This window comes from Fistularia commersonii, chromosome 20 (genome assembly GCF_037954325.1).
Source record: "Fistularia commersonii isolate RoL2024-O1a breed Wild chromosome 20, RoL_Fcom_v1.0, whole genome shotgun sequence".
Lineage (NCBI taxonomy): Eukaryota > Metazoa > Chordata > Actinopteri > Syngnathiformes > Fistulariidae > Fistularia > Fistularia commersonii.
Genome location: NC_141303.1, coordinates 5,553,511 through 5,567,148, shown reverse-complemented (window position 1 = coordinate 5,567,148; position 13,638 = coordinate 5,553,511). Strand labels below are relative to the sequence as shown.

At 42.1% G+C, this 13,638-nt stretch overlaps 1 protein-coding gene across 1 annotated transcript; it reads left to right on the top strand.

Annotated features, from left to right (window-relative positions):
• Positions 1-5,574: 5,574 nt before the first annotated feature.
• Positions 5,575-11,061, top strand: lratd1 (LRAT domain containing 1). Its single transcript, XM_086167560.1, has 2 exons — positions 5,575-8,833; positions 9,166-11,061. Exons 1-2 carry the CDS (start codon positions 8,320-8,322, stop codon positions 10,002-10,004), a joined length of 1,353 nt encoding a protein of 450 aa, XP_086023686.1. The 5' UTR covers positions 5,575-8,319; the 3' UTR covers positions 10,005-11,061.
• Positions 11,062-13,638: the final 2,577 nt, after the last annotated feature.

The window sequence follows — 13,638 nt, the reverse complement described above, 5'->3', positions numbered from 1 at the left end:
TGCTGATAATATGACGGTTCTTTATGCATTCTGATACCAAATATGTAAACAGAATGTTTACTTGACGGTGTAAAACGATCTAATATTAATGTTGGCTAATAAGATCAGCTGCTTGGCATCATCACAATCAAAGATAGATCAAGAAATGAAAAAAATTGCATCTTAACGAATATTGATTATGGTTCGCCGGGCTATCGGTTTTTCATTAGCATTTAATGCTTTATGTTCGCGAAGCCATGTTGGCAGGTGAACTCGCAAGAAAAGCGGGCATTTGCATTATCACGCAACAAAACCTCCACGTCAATCAGCCACATCTGAGTGGTCAGTCTTCGGTGTACTCGTCCAAACTGTTGGAAATTGTTTGGATAACATCCAATTTTGTAATTATGAGATTGATATTAAGTTTGTTAATAGCTGCAGTGTTCAGAGGTTTCATAGCGGTAGTTTTATACTTTGTTCCATCATTGGTTCTTCCGTTTTCTGCTATAAAAGTTGAATACCGCTACTTTTCAACAATCTAGCTGTACGATAATGGGAAAGTTGGAAAGAGCAAACACCGCACCGACACATCAGACCAACCATCAGACTGGTTAAAAATGATTTAGACACCTAAAGCCTTTTCATTGTGAGTTGAAAATAGCAACACATTAGGGTTCACCTAATAAAAAAAAAAAACTTTCGATGGCAACTGGTCGCCTTCAATAAAAGTCACTTCTCTTTTTTACTTTTGCTATTTGTCCATTACATAGTATCTGTCTGTTTCTATAGGCTCATACTGCAAATTCCATTTCGTTCTCAAATGGTATTTGCTCAGTCTTTAAGTCGTAGCAGACGATTGTTGGCTCGCGAAGTTATGTACACTTGCCGTTCTTCAAATGCCGTTTGCTGCCGACCGCCTTGCGGCTGAGATCCTCCGCCTTGAAATTCTGGGATTCTCCACCTTTATGTCATTCATCGAGTCATTCTGGTGTTACAGGCATTTAAGCTCTTTTCAGATGCAAATATTAAGCAATGTTTTTGTCAGAATATATTTAACACCTTTGACGCCTTTGACTGCACGGTTTCATTTTCATCAGACGCTTTTGGACAGAAAAATTCCGGGAACTGTCAAGCTCGCGTTTCGTTTGAGGAACTCCGTTTCCCAAAGAAAACTTTTTAATTTTTGCATTCACATGGGGAGTGAGGGACCACGGTAGGGACCGGTGTGTCGGGAACATTTGCGACGTGCACAATGTCACCGCATTCAAAAACAAATCGCCACAAAGAAGAGGAATACTACACAGACAACATGAAGCGTGAAGTTGCCAAAAAGTCAGTTTCTGCATATCAGGAATAATAGCTATGGTACATCAAATGTGTTTTATTATTTTTTTTATTCCTTCACTGCTTCGTGGTTAGCTTATTCCATACTTATTTTAGCGAAAAGTTCATATTCCGCCGCGAGTCCTTGAGATTGCTTCCAGACCTATTTGTCAGTCCGGCGGTCGCTGGTTCAGTGAATTGTTGCACATTGCAAGAAAACAACTGACCTTTTTTGAAATAAAATTCCGCAGTTGGCAAGAACTATATGGACTCAGCTTATAAGTTCGACCAATTGCCGACTCAATCGTATGAGTGAATACAGTGCCCAGTGGTTCCGGGAACTGAGGTACCCACTACCGATATTGTCCAAATGCAAGCAGAAACAGCCTAGCTCCTGAAAAGGTTCTTAGAACTGCATAAAGTTCTTTCAGTGAAAAAGGGAGCGATAGCTATGCTTAAATGGATACACATTGGCCTGAAAGACTTGAGTAGAAATATTTCTGTTTTTGATGGTCAAATATCACTATCACCACATATCTATCCAACGCCGCCGAGCGCCATGTAGAGCATGTAGCAACACTACGTGATATATCTTATTTGGTGCATGATCAAGGCTCCCGCAGGAAGATATTCCCTGAAAAAAAAGGAGCGAGGGGGTTGTCAGGAAAATACAATGCTACGGTCAAATATTTCTGTTTTTAAAGGATAATTTTCCTCCCTTTATGCCACTGCAACTCACCCCAGCACTGAGTTTTGTACTGTAATTGCTTATTATAGAGTTTACCCAAGCGCAAAAACACTGAACTTGGTACTCATTTTTCCACTAATATAAAGACAATGTTCAGCTTCAGGAAACAACACCCTGGAGGGTAGACTTCGCCTCAGTTAGAGATATGATGACAATGTTGATGGTTGCTATCTGTGGCACAAGCACCTACAATCACAACAATAGATGTGATGGTGGGTATAATTGTGTTAACACACCGTTGTCACTGTTATTTGACATAGTGGTGTGTAGTGATACAGCAACAGCAACAACGGCTAAGAATTTACTTTGCGTAAGCACGTATCAATATTGGGACGAGTTATTGCAGAGAAGTGAAATGGATAACATGTTCAAGAACTCTTTCCGTCCAAATATGTGACTCACAGCTGGTGAGGTGTTGACCGGTATCGTTTTTTGATACATCCACATGTTGAACGGGAGAGGGGCGACAGAAACAACCATTCCAGTTAGATATTTGTGTCATTATGTGAAAACACACACAAGGCAGGTGATTGCAGAGCAGATTCAGAGGAAGCTGCAGTATTTTTAGACGCACTGTCTGATTATAGCGGTACGTGTTCTGTTTAGCTCTTTTCCAGGTATGTTTTTAAAAGTAAGCGAAGGACTGCTCTATATAAGCACGGGAAACATGGTAATCAAGTACACTATTTTAATTGAAGCCGCTATTTAACCACGTCCAGAGATGTCTTTTCTCTCGGGAGGATCTTTTTTACGTGTTTTTATCGTCAGTTGGCTTAATTAGCGTGCCACGTCTGAGAGAGGAGAAAGGTATGATCACCACTTTAATGAAAAACCACAGTTGCACCTCACACCTGTTATTATGGACTCAAAAAATACCAGTTACTCCATCGTGTAGGTCTTGAAGCAGGCCGGCGACTCTATCTCATCTGACCCCGCTCTGTGACCTCCCTGGAAACCGAAAGCGAAACATTATTTTGCCAGCGGGGATCAATAAACTATCACAAAAAAAGCTTACCTTGTGTTTTCTCTCCCCGGGTTCCTGCCTGTATATCAGCTAAGTTGGGATGTTCATATTGACGAGGCTGCAAAAAAGGAAGGGCCGAGCGTTTGATTTCCTCAGCTTAATGGTGAAACCCCAACTTAGCTTTTTAAGAAATGCTAAATATCTACCGCTGCTATTTTGGCCATGTTTTAAATACGTCGTAACTGGAAACAACGAGTAACCATTGACGGCGTTCAGAAAAGAGCTGTCCAAATAATGACCATATTCAAGGACTTTTATTTGCAACTTCCCAAGTGGCAGATATGCAGAAGACAGGCTACTTTTATGCAGATTGAATACAAGCACCTGCAGAACAATCCTCTCCACAGTCGCATCACTTAGCGCAGGGGGTTGGCTCCGTCAACTAATTCGACCTTTTGTAGCGTTATAAACATGAACAAAAAGACTAGGGAAGAGGAAGTTAAAAGATTTAGTATATTCAAAGTGCTAGACTCTACTGGGTTCTCTCAATTTGCACATGAAAGAGAAGGGAGTTATTATCTAAATACTACCAATCATGTTAAATTGGACAGGGGAACTTAATAGATAACAATATGAAAACATTTTTTTATGCAAATTCTCAATTCAGGATTTTTGTTATTATTTTGAAGTAGGGTTGCAATTTAGGTTTGATTCTATTTTTGTGATGAATGATTATTTCATGTTCATTATCAGGGCCCTTTTTTTTTCCCCTGACCCCTGTCAAAAACCATATACCTTTAAGATATATAAGTATACCCATCTTTTTCTGATATTTGTGTCCCCTGCTGCACTCATGCATTCTTATTCCATGTCCGATTGATTATTAATTTCACACCTGTTTGTTTGTCCTCTATAATCCAATAACAGAAAAAATAATGCGTCAAAAAATTTCAGAGGTTTGTAATTTTTTTATCCCTATCGGTTGATGCCCCTGAATATGGGCTTAAAGCCATATGCAGATGATTTAAGCACAGTTATTGAGTTTCTAGAAGTCTTAATAATCCTGGCATGCCATAAACAGATTCAGTAAATCATAATAAAAAAAAATCTGTACAGTACACTTCCTTTCCACTGGAAAGCTTGACACTTTCTGCTGCTTATATATAATCAAATTTTTGTCACTGACCACACACACTCAAACAGCTGGACAATAAAGCAAAACATTTTCTTCTTTCTCTGTGCAAACTGCCTGGTTTGTGCAAAGGAGAGTGACTGCCTACATATAGCACATGGTGGCGCATATGTGTATTTGTTCATGTTTTACATGTAAATCACATTTGCAGACAGCGATGTCTGAATGTATCATATTTTTGGACAGCTTGTGTGTTTTATCTGCCCAGTATGGCGCCGCAGCATATATGATTTAGTTAGTAATTAGGGAATAGAGACATATCCAATTATTGGTGTTGTGAAATATCACCCGGGCTTGGTAGTTATCCGGTACTGTCTGCACCCTGCCTTATTATTACAACAGCTGCATATATGATTAGTTGTGTAAAGGAGATGGAGTGAGATTGAAAAAAAAAAGAGTGAGTTGTAGAGTGTGTGTTGGTCAGAAAGGGTGCTATGTAGCAAAGATACTTATTTCTTGATGTAGACTGTAAGTGGCAGGACCGTTGAAGCTCAAGCCAAATCCACTATTAACAGTATTACTATGTAAATATTTGTGTGTGTGTGTGTGTGTGTGTGTGTGTGTGTGTTTATGTGTGTGTGGAGGATTTTTTTTTTTTCCTCAGACCTGATTTAACACCCCCCCCCCCCCCCCCCCCCCCACTGGTCAAAATTATGCAAAGTTTCTCTCTGTTGAAAATGCTGTTTTCATATTCACCGATGAAAGTACACATTTTCTCCGGCCTTGTGCAAATTCCAGTTTTAAGATGAGCATGATTTATGACATCACACATTTTTGAAGCGATTCTGATCCAAACTTCGGCAGCCGCAAGCACGATACAAAAATAAGACGCCTCTTGATCACAAACGCCGAAAATATAATTTCCAGTGAACCACTAGATATGTTGTGTCCAGCAGTTCAACTTGCAAAAATGAAATCTATTTGTTTATTTATGTATTCTGAGATGTTTAATGAGAGAGCAGAGGCAGGTGGAATTCCACTGATTCTAAAGCAAAAATTCTATTTCTGAGACTGTCAAACACATTTAATAGAATTCATTAAAGGTGCCTTTTTATATGAGAAGAGAGTGTGAATACTACCGCTGCTTGCAGTTGCATAACTAAAATGTTCCACACACATTTTGTCTGATGCGTAAAGGGACACACACACACAGAGCTGCAACAGTTGACAATGCTGTGCAACAATGAGGCTATTAATGAAAGTGTGTAAATTAACGGTAGAAAAACAAATAAGAAAAAAAAAAGAAAAAAAATATATGTGTGTGTATATGTATATATATATGTATGTATATATTTTATATATACATACATACATATGTATACATATATATAAACATATATACATATATATACACACACATATATATATGTCATATATATACACATATATGTCATATATATACACAGACACACACACATATATATATATATGTCATATATATGCCTGTCACCAGGGAAAACAAAGAGCAGCAACTGTTCTATGTCAGCAACTGGAGAGATATTCTGTAAAGCTTTCTGGATGCTGCCAGATTTAAAAAAAAAAAAGAGAATATATTTCGAACATTGGGGGTAAGCATTCGAGGTCTGATGTAAATGTTGAGACGGCTGTCTGCTCCGGGCTGGGCTGATGAAACGTGAGATGTGCCTGCGTTTTTGGATGGCACTGCTATAATCACATTTATCTCACACTCACAATATGAAAGTTTGCCATGCATTATGCATGCAGCAAAAAAAAAAAAAAAGTGACTCAGTCTGATTATTGATCTGTGTTTTCACCCCAACACAACAATAGAATCAGGTTGTAAAACAGTTGGTACTGGTTTCCCATGGAGTTGTTTAACTCCTACCTTGTGTACAAACTCCAGTCCCTCTTTTAAGTCTTTGGAGTTCATTTTTTTATATTAAATTCAACTCAATTGTCATCATACATGTATATGGACAAGTACAGGCAACAAAATTGAGTCGTCTTATTGCTTCTGATGATTTGCAACTAGAAGTACAAAAAAGATGCAAGTGCAGATACAATAAATAAATTAACTGCATGCATAAGGTGTAGTATTTCAATAATTTTTAAGAGATTACTTTGCTTTTTTACAGATTAAATTCAACTTCATTGCCATTATATGTCTACAAGCATAGGGCATCAAAAAACAGTTTAGCATCTATCTGAAAGTGCAAAAAAACAGCCAGTAGATATAATAAATAACTTAGCTGTATGTTCATGGTGTATCATGTTCATAATTTACAAGTGATTAGTTGTCATTTTTGGGGAGTAAATTCAACTTTGTTGTGATTACACATGTACAAGCAAATGTCATCAAAATGTGGTTTAACATCCAACCAGGACTGCAAAAATAGCAGACAGTGGATATAATAAGAAATAAACTAAACAACATGGTATATTAGTTTGATAATTTACAAGTGAGTAGATTTTTTTTAAATTTAATTTAACTTCATTATCATCACCCATGTACATGTACAGTACAACAAAATGCAGTTGAGCATCTTGTTGCTTCTATTATTTTGTTCCCACAAGTGCAAAAAAGCAGCAGTTGCAGATATAATAAATGCATTTACTTTATGTATATGGTATATTATGTCATTAATTTACAAGTGATTAGTTTTTTTTTTTTCGTTTTTTTTTTTCAGATTAAATACACCTTCATTGTTATTACACATGTACAAGCATACGTCATCAAAATCCAGATTAGCGTCTAACTAGAAGTGCAAAAATAGCAGACAGTAGATATATTGAGAAATGAACTAAACAACATGGTATATTAGTTTGATCATTTACAAGTGAGTAGATTTTTTTGAAATTTAATTTTACTTCGTCATCACCCATGTACATGTACAGCGCAACAAAATGCAGTTGAGCATCTTGTTGCTTCTATTATTTTACTCCCAGAAGAGCAAAAAAGCAGCAGTTGCAGATATAATAAATGCATTTACTGTATGTACATGGTATATTATGTCAGTACTTTACAAGTTGTTAGTTTTTTGTTATTTTTTTTTAAATTAAATTCACCTTCATTGTCATTACACATGTGCAAGCATACATCATCAAAATGCAGGTTAGCATCTAACTAGAAGTGCAAAAAAAAGTAGCAGTTGCAGATCTTCTTCTTTTCCTTTTGGCTGGTCCCTTCAGGGGTCGCCACGGCAAATCAACCTCTTCCATCTAACCCTTTTCTCCGTGTCCTCTTCTCTCACAATAACGAACATCATTTCCTCTTTCTCTCCATCCATAAATCTTCTCTTTGGTCTTCCTCTCGGCCTCCTGCCTGGCAGATCCGACCCCGGCGTCCTTCTACCAGTACGTTCACTATCCCTTCTCTTTACACGACCCGTCCGTCTCAGCCTGGCCTCTTCGACCTTATCTCCAAAACATTAATGTGCCGTCCCTCTGATAAGACTTATTCCTGATCCTATCCATCCTGGATTGCAAAAAAACAGCAGTTGCAGATATAATGGATAAATTAACTGTCTGTACATGGTATATATGTCAATAATTTAGATCTGATTAGATTTTTTTTTCGATTAAATTCAACTTTATGTTATTACACATGTACATGTAGCCTACAGGGCAATCGAATGCAGTACAGTGCATGTAACCAGAAGTGCAAAAAAAAAGGAGCCGGCGCAGATATATTAAATACATTTGCTGTATGTACATGGTATTTTATGTCAATATTTTAGATCTGATTAGATTTTTTTTAGATTAAATTCAACTTAATGCTATTACACATATGCAAGCAGCCTAGAGGGCATCCAAACGCAGTATAGTGCCTCTAACCAGAAGTGCAAAAAAAAAAGGCAACCGGTGCAGATATAATAAATAGATTAACCCTTTGCACATGGTTTACTATTTCAATAATTTACAGGCGATTTGCAGATAGTCATCCATGCGAACACGGAAGTGATGCAGAGTCAGGCCGGTGACACGTACAGAAATCATTTACAAGTTATTCATCGCGTCCTGGGGACGCGTCCTACAGCGACACTAAGCACATTTCCATGAGTGGAAGGGGGATTTGAAGCATTTTATTTTGGAGATAGTGGGGATGTTTATCGTGCATCAAAGAGAGCCGAGCACGCAGAAGCGCTCAGCGAGATGCACAAACTGTTATCTCCAAACCTCCGCCTGCTTCTGTGGTCTCCACCGGTCATGGAAGGGATTTCAGAGCTCTCTGACAACAAATACCACGCCACGGTAACGGGCGCCTATCGCCGGCGGCCGCCCAGCCCGCACCGGATTGGCTGGCCGGCGGTGAACGGCGTTTTCCTCGGAGCCTCCCATTGGCTCCGCGTCGACGGACCCCGTGACCGCGGGCCACCGAGAGCCGGCGAGGGCGGAGCGCGTCGGCCGAGGCGGAGCTCTCCTCGGTACTTAAAAATACGGAGCTGGCGCTGGGGAGGAGGGCGAAGCGCAGGCACGCAAAAAAAAAAAAAAAAAAGAAAGGGAGAGGAGAAAGAGCGTGTGGTGGTGGTGGTGGTGGTGGTTCTCTCCACGCGTGGAGCGACGAGTTTAGACGGGGAAGAGGAAAGAGGAAGAGCAGGGGCCCCTACCGCCCGCGGAGCCGATGGACCCCAACCATCTTTAACCCGTTTGTCCGCGAGGCGCACAGGTACTGCTTTCTCTTCCGGTCACACTTTTTTTTTTTTTTTTTTTTTTTTTTTACTTTAAATTGCAGACTTTTTTTTTTCTTTTTGTTATTTAAAAAAAAAAAAAAAAAAAAAAAGACTTTCACACCGGATCCGATGACTTGACTTACCGGGCATCCGGTGCGCTCCGCTCGGCTGGATGAGAGCCGGCGGTGTGCGCTCACGGTGCCGGAGCGCGTCCCCGCACCCACTGGGCTCAAATGCAGTATTTTCCGCTTTCCCTTTGAAATAATGGTCTCTCCCTCCTCCTCCTCCTCCTCCTCCTCCTCCTCCTACACCTCCTCCTCCTCCTCAGACACCACAAGTCCATGCCTCTGCCTTGCCAGGTCATTGATGGGAAATCAACTGGATCGGATCACCCACCTCAACTACAGCGAGCTGCCCACGGGGGATCCGTCCGGGCTGGAGAAGGACGAGCTGCGGGTCGGCGTCGCCTACTTCTTCTCCGACGAAGAGGAGGAGGTGGACGACCGCACGCCGTCCGACTGCGGCTTCACCAAGGACCAGAGCCCCGCCGAGGAGGAGGAGGAGGAGGGACCCTTCGCGGTGGGCGAGGTGGAGTACTCGGCGTTCTGCGCGCAGGAATGCATCTTCTCCAAGCTGCGGGAGAACGAGGATCTGAACGTGTACGCGCCCGAAACTTTGCTGACCATGTGCAAACCGGGGGACCTGCTGGAGCTGGTGGCCACCGCGCAGGCGCCCCACTGGGCCGTGTACGAGCACGACGACCGGGTGATCCACCTGCACAAGGGCGAGATCCGCAAGGACAGCCTGCTGGAGGTTAGCGGCGGTCGCCGCGGGAGGATAGTCAACAATCGGTACCGGTACCGGCCGCTGCCGCCGGACTTGGTGATGCAGAACGCTGCGGGACACCTGGGCCTGAGCAGCGGGGAGATTTGCTGGACCAACTCGGAAAGTTTCGCCGCGTGGTGTCGCTTCGGGAAGCGGGAGTTCAAAGCGGGCGGCGAGGCGCACTCGGCGGAGCAGCGGTACTTCCTCAAGGTCCACCTGTCCGGCAGCGGCGTGCACACCCTGCTCTTCCGCAGCCTGGACGACATGATCCGGGAGAGGAGGCGGGTGGACGCCAGTGGAATTCTCAAAGAGCTGTCTCTGGTGAACGGGGGCAAGGAGTGATCAGGGATTCTGTTTGATACCCTCCTCATCCTCCTCTTCCTCCTCCTCTTCTTCATCCCCCTTCCTTCTTGCCTGCTCTCTCCGACGCGCAAGGACGCACAGCCCCCCTCCCCCCATCACCCCCCCCCCCCTCCTGCTCCCGCACTATAACGCGTTTTTACGCGCGGACACACAAGCACAGACTTACGCACGGAAAAGACCTGTTTTTTTTGTTGTTTTTGTTTGTTCTTTTTGATTTGTTTTTGTTTGGGGGGGGGGGGGGTTGTGCGTCACGGACAAGACGCCCCCCCCCTCCCCCCCTCCCACACCGGTCGTGTTTTTTGGACCACCACAGACGCGACGTGGAATTCCCATCACATGGTGGGAGGGATGGAAACACACAGTGAGAGAGTGAGCACGAAAACAGACAACGCCCCTTCAGAATTGAAATCGGTGGGTGTGGGTGTGGGTGAATGGGAAAGGGGGGCAGATCTACACCCCCCTTCCCTTTCCAGCAACCCGGACAGCGAACATCACCTTTAAAAACCTACACCGTTCGTTTTTTTTTCCGTTCAATTCTTCGGGATCATCCAATTGTCCCCCTCCCTTCCCCTCTTCTCCTCCTGCTGCTGCTGCGGCAAAGCAGACGGTGAATCCAGGAGAGAGGAAAGGAAGGGTGGGAAACAAAAAAGAAAAAGAAAAAGGAGAGATAAGATAAGATGTGGGACGGCTCTGGAGAAGTCTCCCTTCTATTTTTTTACTGTTAGCTTTAAGACCGGAACTGACCATAACTCAGTTAAGCCACTATTTCATAAAAAAAAAACACTGATGGTTATGCAGTTGCCTAAATAAAAAAAAAAAAATGCATTTGGCTTGTCCAAGCTCCCCCTGTGGCCATATCAAGAGTCTTGTCATCCTGCTCCACAGCATCGGATGTATGTGTAAATTGTGTTAATATATTGATTTCAATTTGAGTCCCTTATTTTTGTATGTCAGTTTAGTGGATTTAACCCTGATTAACTTTTTTCTTTTTTTTTTTTTTGGTTCAAATAAATGGAGGTTGAAATATGAATAATAATCACTTGGTCCAGCAGGTGTTATTTATCCTCGCAACGTGGTCACACACACACACACACACACACACACATCATCTCACACTCACTCCTTGCTCACAGGCACATGCAGGCATATGAATTATTGATACTCTGCTGCCTCCTGACCTGCCTCCAGCAGAATAGGCTTCATATATCTCTGCAGTATTTGGAGGCAGTAAAATGGTCATCTGCATCAAAGACATAAAAGCTTAATGTGAAATCCAGATGGGATCTACGAGCTGGGCAACTGCACGAGCTTGATGTGGACATGCAGTGTTTGGCCACAAGCTTTATGTCCACAGTGGCTTTGGTCCAGATGTGATTAAGACGTCATCCGATCTCCTGATGGCTCATCAGAATATCAGTTCACATCTGAAACTGTCAATTTCATATGTTTATCACTTGGCAATATCAATGAGTGATGTACACGTGTGTGTCGATTAACCTGTGGTGACTTTATCTCGGGACTTATTGTTGTTGACGCTCCTCTGCCACAACATGTTTTCTGCTCTGCAGCAGCACCGATATAGATTAGCTTGATTGTTACTGAAAAGACCAAATACTTTAGGTCACAGTTTGCTTTTATTTTATTTTATTTTATTTTATTTTATTTTATTTTATTTTATTTTATTTCATTTTAATTTAATTTATTTTATTTTATTTTATTTTATTTTATTTTATTTTATTTTTGAAAAAAATGGCAATAATGGCACATGGAGTGGAGCTAGAGACATTTGTTGGATTCAGGAATATATTAATGTATATTCCATCAAGAGAACTTCATAACTGGCTGAAAAATGAGCTCCAGAAACAATGACTGTGGGCCTACCTGGCTTCATGGAGGCATAAATAACCAGGGAATATGGGAGTCATAGAATGTGAGTGTGTGTGAGAGAGAGACAGACGGAGGGCACGGTGGAAAACCGCATGCGGAGATTTACCACATTGGTTTTCTTGTGTTTTTGAGGTGCAGATTGTCTGCAGCAGCAGGTCTTTGTGCAGCTGATGATTCAGTTTAATTAAACTGGGGACTTCTCTGTTCACTTCATCTGCGGTTAACTGCACATGTCTCCAGTCTCACCCCACAAAATGTTTACATCTTCAAACGTGGACTAATAAGCCTCTGGATCTTGTAAATGAACCCATAGAAGTCTCTCTCCTCAGATATTGACCTAAATACTTTATTCTATTGGCTTGGCTCTGAAAATATTGACACATTTCTACCGCCGTTTCTTGTTTTCCTCTAAATACCTCCATCGTCTACTGGCCTGCATTCATCTGCTTCCTCTGGCAAAGGAAACCCATGTTGACATTTTCTCATATCTTCTATCCCTTGATGAGTGGACATAGATAAGATTTTGTTTGTGGAAGATGGGTTGAAATGGATGTTTTCCAACTCAGATCGCCATTCCAATAGGATTGTCAGAAAAGTACATCTCTCTGCTGCTGTTTTATCTTCATGCATTATTTACCTGCTCGTGGCTGACGGGGTCACCCCACATGGGCGACTGTCTATGTGTCAGACTTCACAAGGGAGTTTGATAAGTCAGAGTAAGTGACTGTATGTGTGTTTGTTGTCCCACTAAAAGGACTTGAAGACTTACTTGTGTGTGTTTGTGTTTGGAAGAATTCCAAGCAGATAATGTGCTGTCTGAGGGGAGACACTCAGACCATGTTATCGTGGGTCTGCTTAAGATAATGAGTCAATGTGAGTATGTTTGTGATGCAAAAGAGGCAGTGAGTAAGAGAGTGTGTTAGTGTGTGTGTGTGTGTGTGAGTCCCGAAAAGTGTATATCATCCAAATGCTGTGTGCATGTTCATTCATGAGGGTCCTCATTGTTAAATCCATCAGCGGCAGGGTGAGACTAAATCCCGTTACTACGGAAACTCCATCCGCTGTTGTATACGTGTCCTCCGCAGTCTTTTGCAAGAATGCACGTGCGGCTGCGTGTGTGGAGATGCTTCATAGTGCAAAGCTTGATGTTATGCTTAACAGCTACACATGTAAGACAAACATACGACAACCAGCCCTCCGTCTCTTCCTCGCTCTCTTTCTTTCTCTCTTAGTCTCTCTCTCTCTGTGTCACAAACATCAGTAACTCACCAGGGACCAGCTATGTTCCTTTGTGCGGTGGCATGGATGTATTCAGTTCACAATGGGGGTTGGTGTGTGTGTGTGTGTGTGTGTGCATCTGGATGGAGTGGATGGCAGCTAGCTGACTGCCAGCTACATCTCAGAGGAGATGTTCCAGGGAGGAGGGAACAAGACAGAATATCCTGTCTGCATTATTCCTTCAAGAGGATCTCCCTCTAATCTAGACACTGGCCTGGCCTCCCTGTAGACTCGAATATCTTGTTTTCCTTTCTGTTGGACAAACGTCTTATTCACAAACAACAGCATGCAGTTAGTGATATGAATTAGACAATGGTATTAGGGCTCCATTCTGTTGTAACACGGTGATACCGATGTTTTTTTCTTCGAACACGGGATGTAAAATGCGGTCGACGTCCCCTGCACCATATCTGAACTTGAATCCTCACGTATGCACTGACATTTAAAA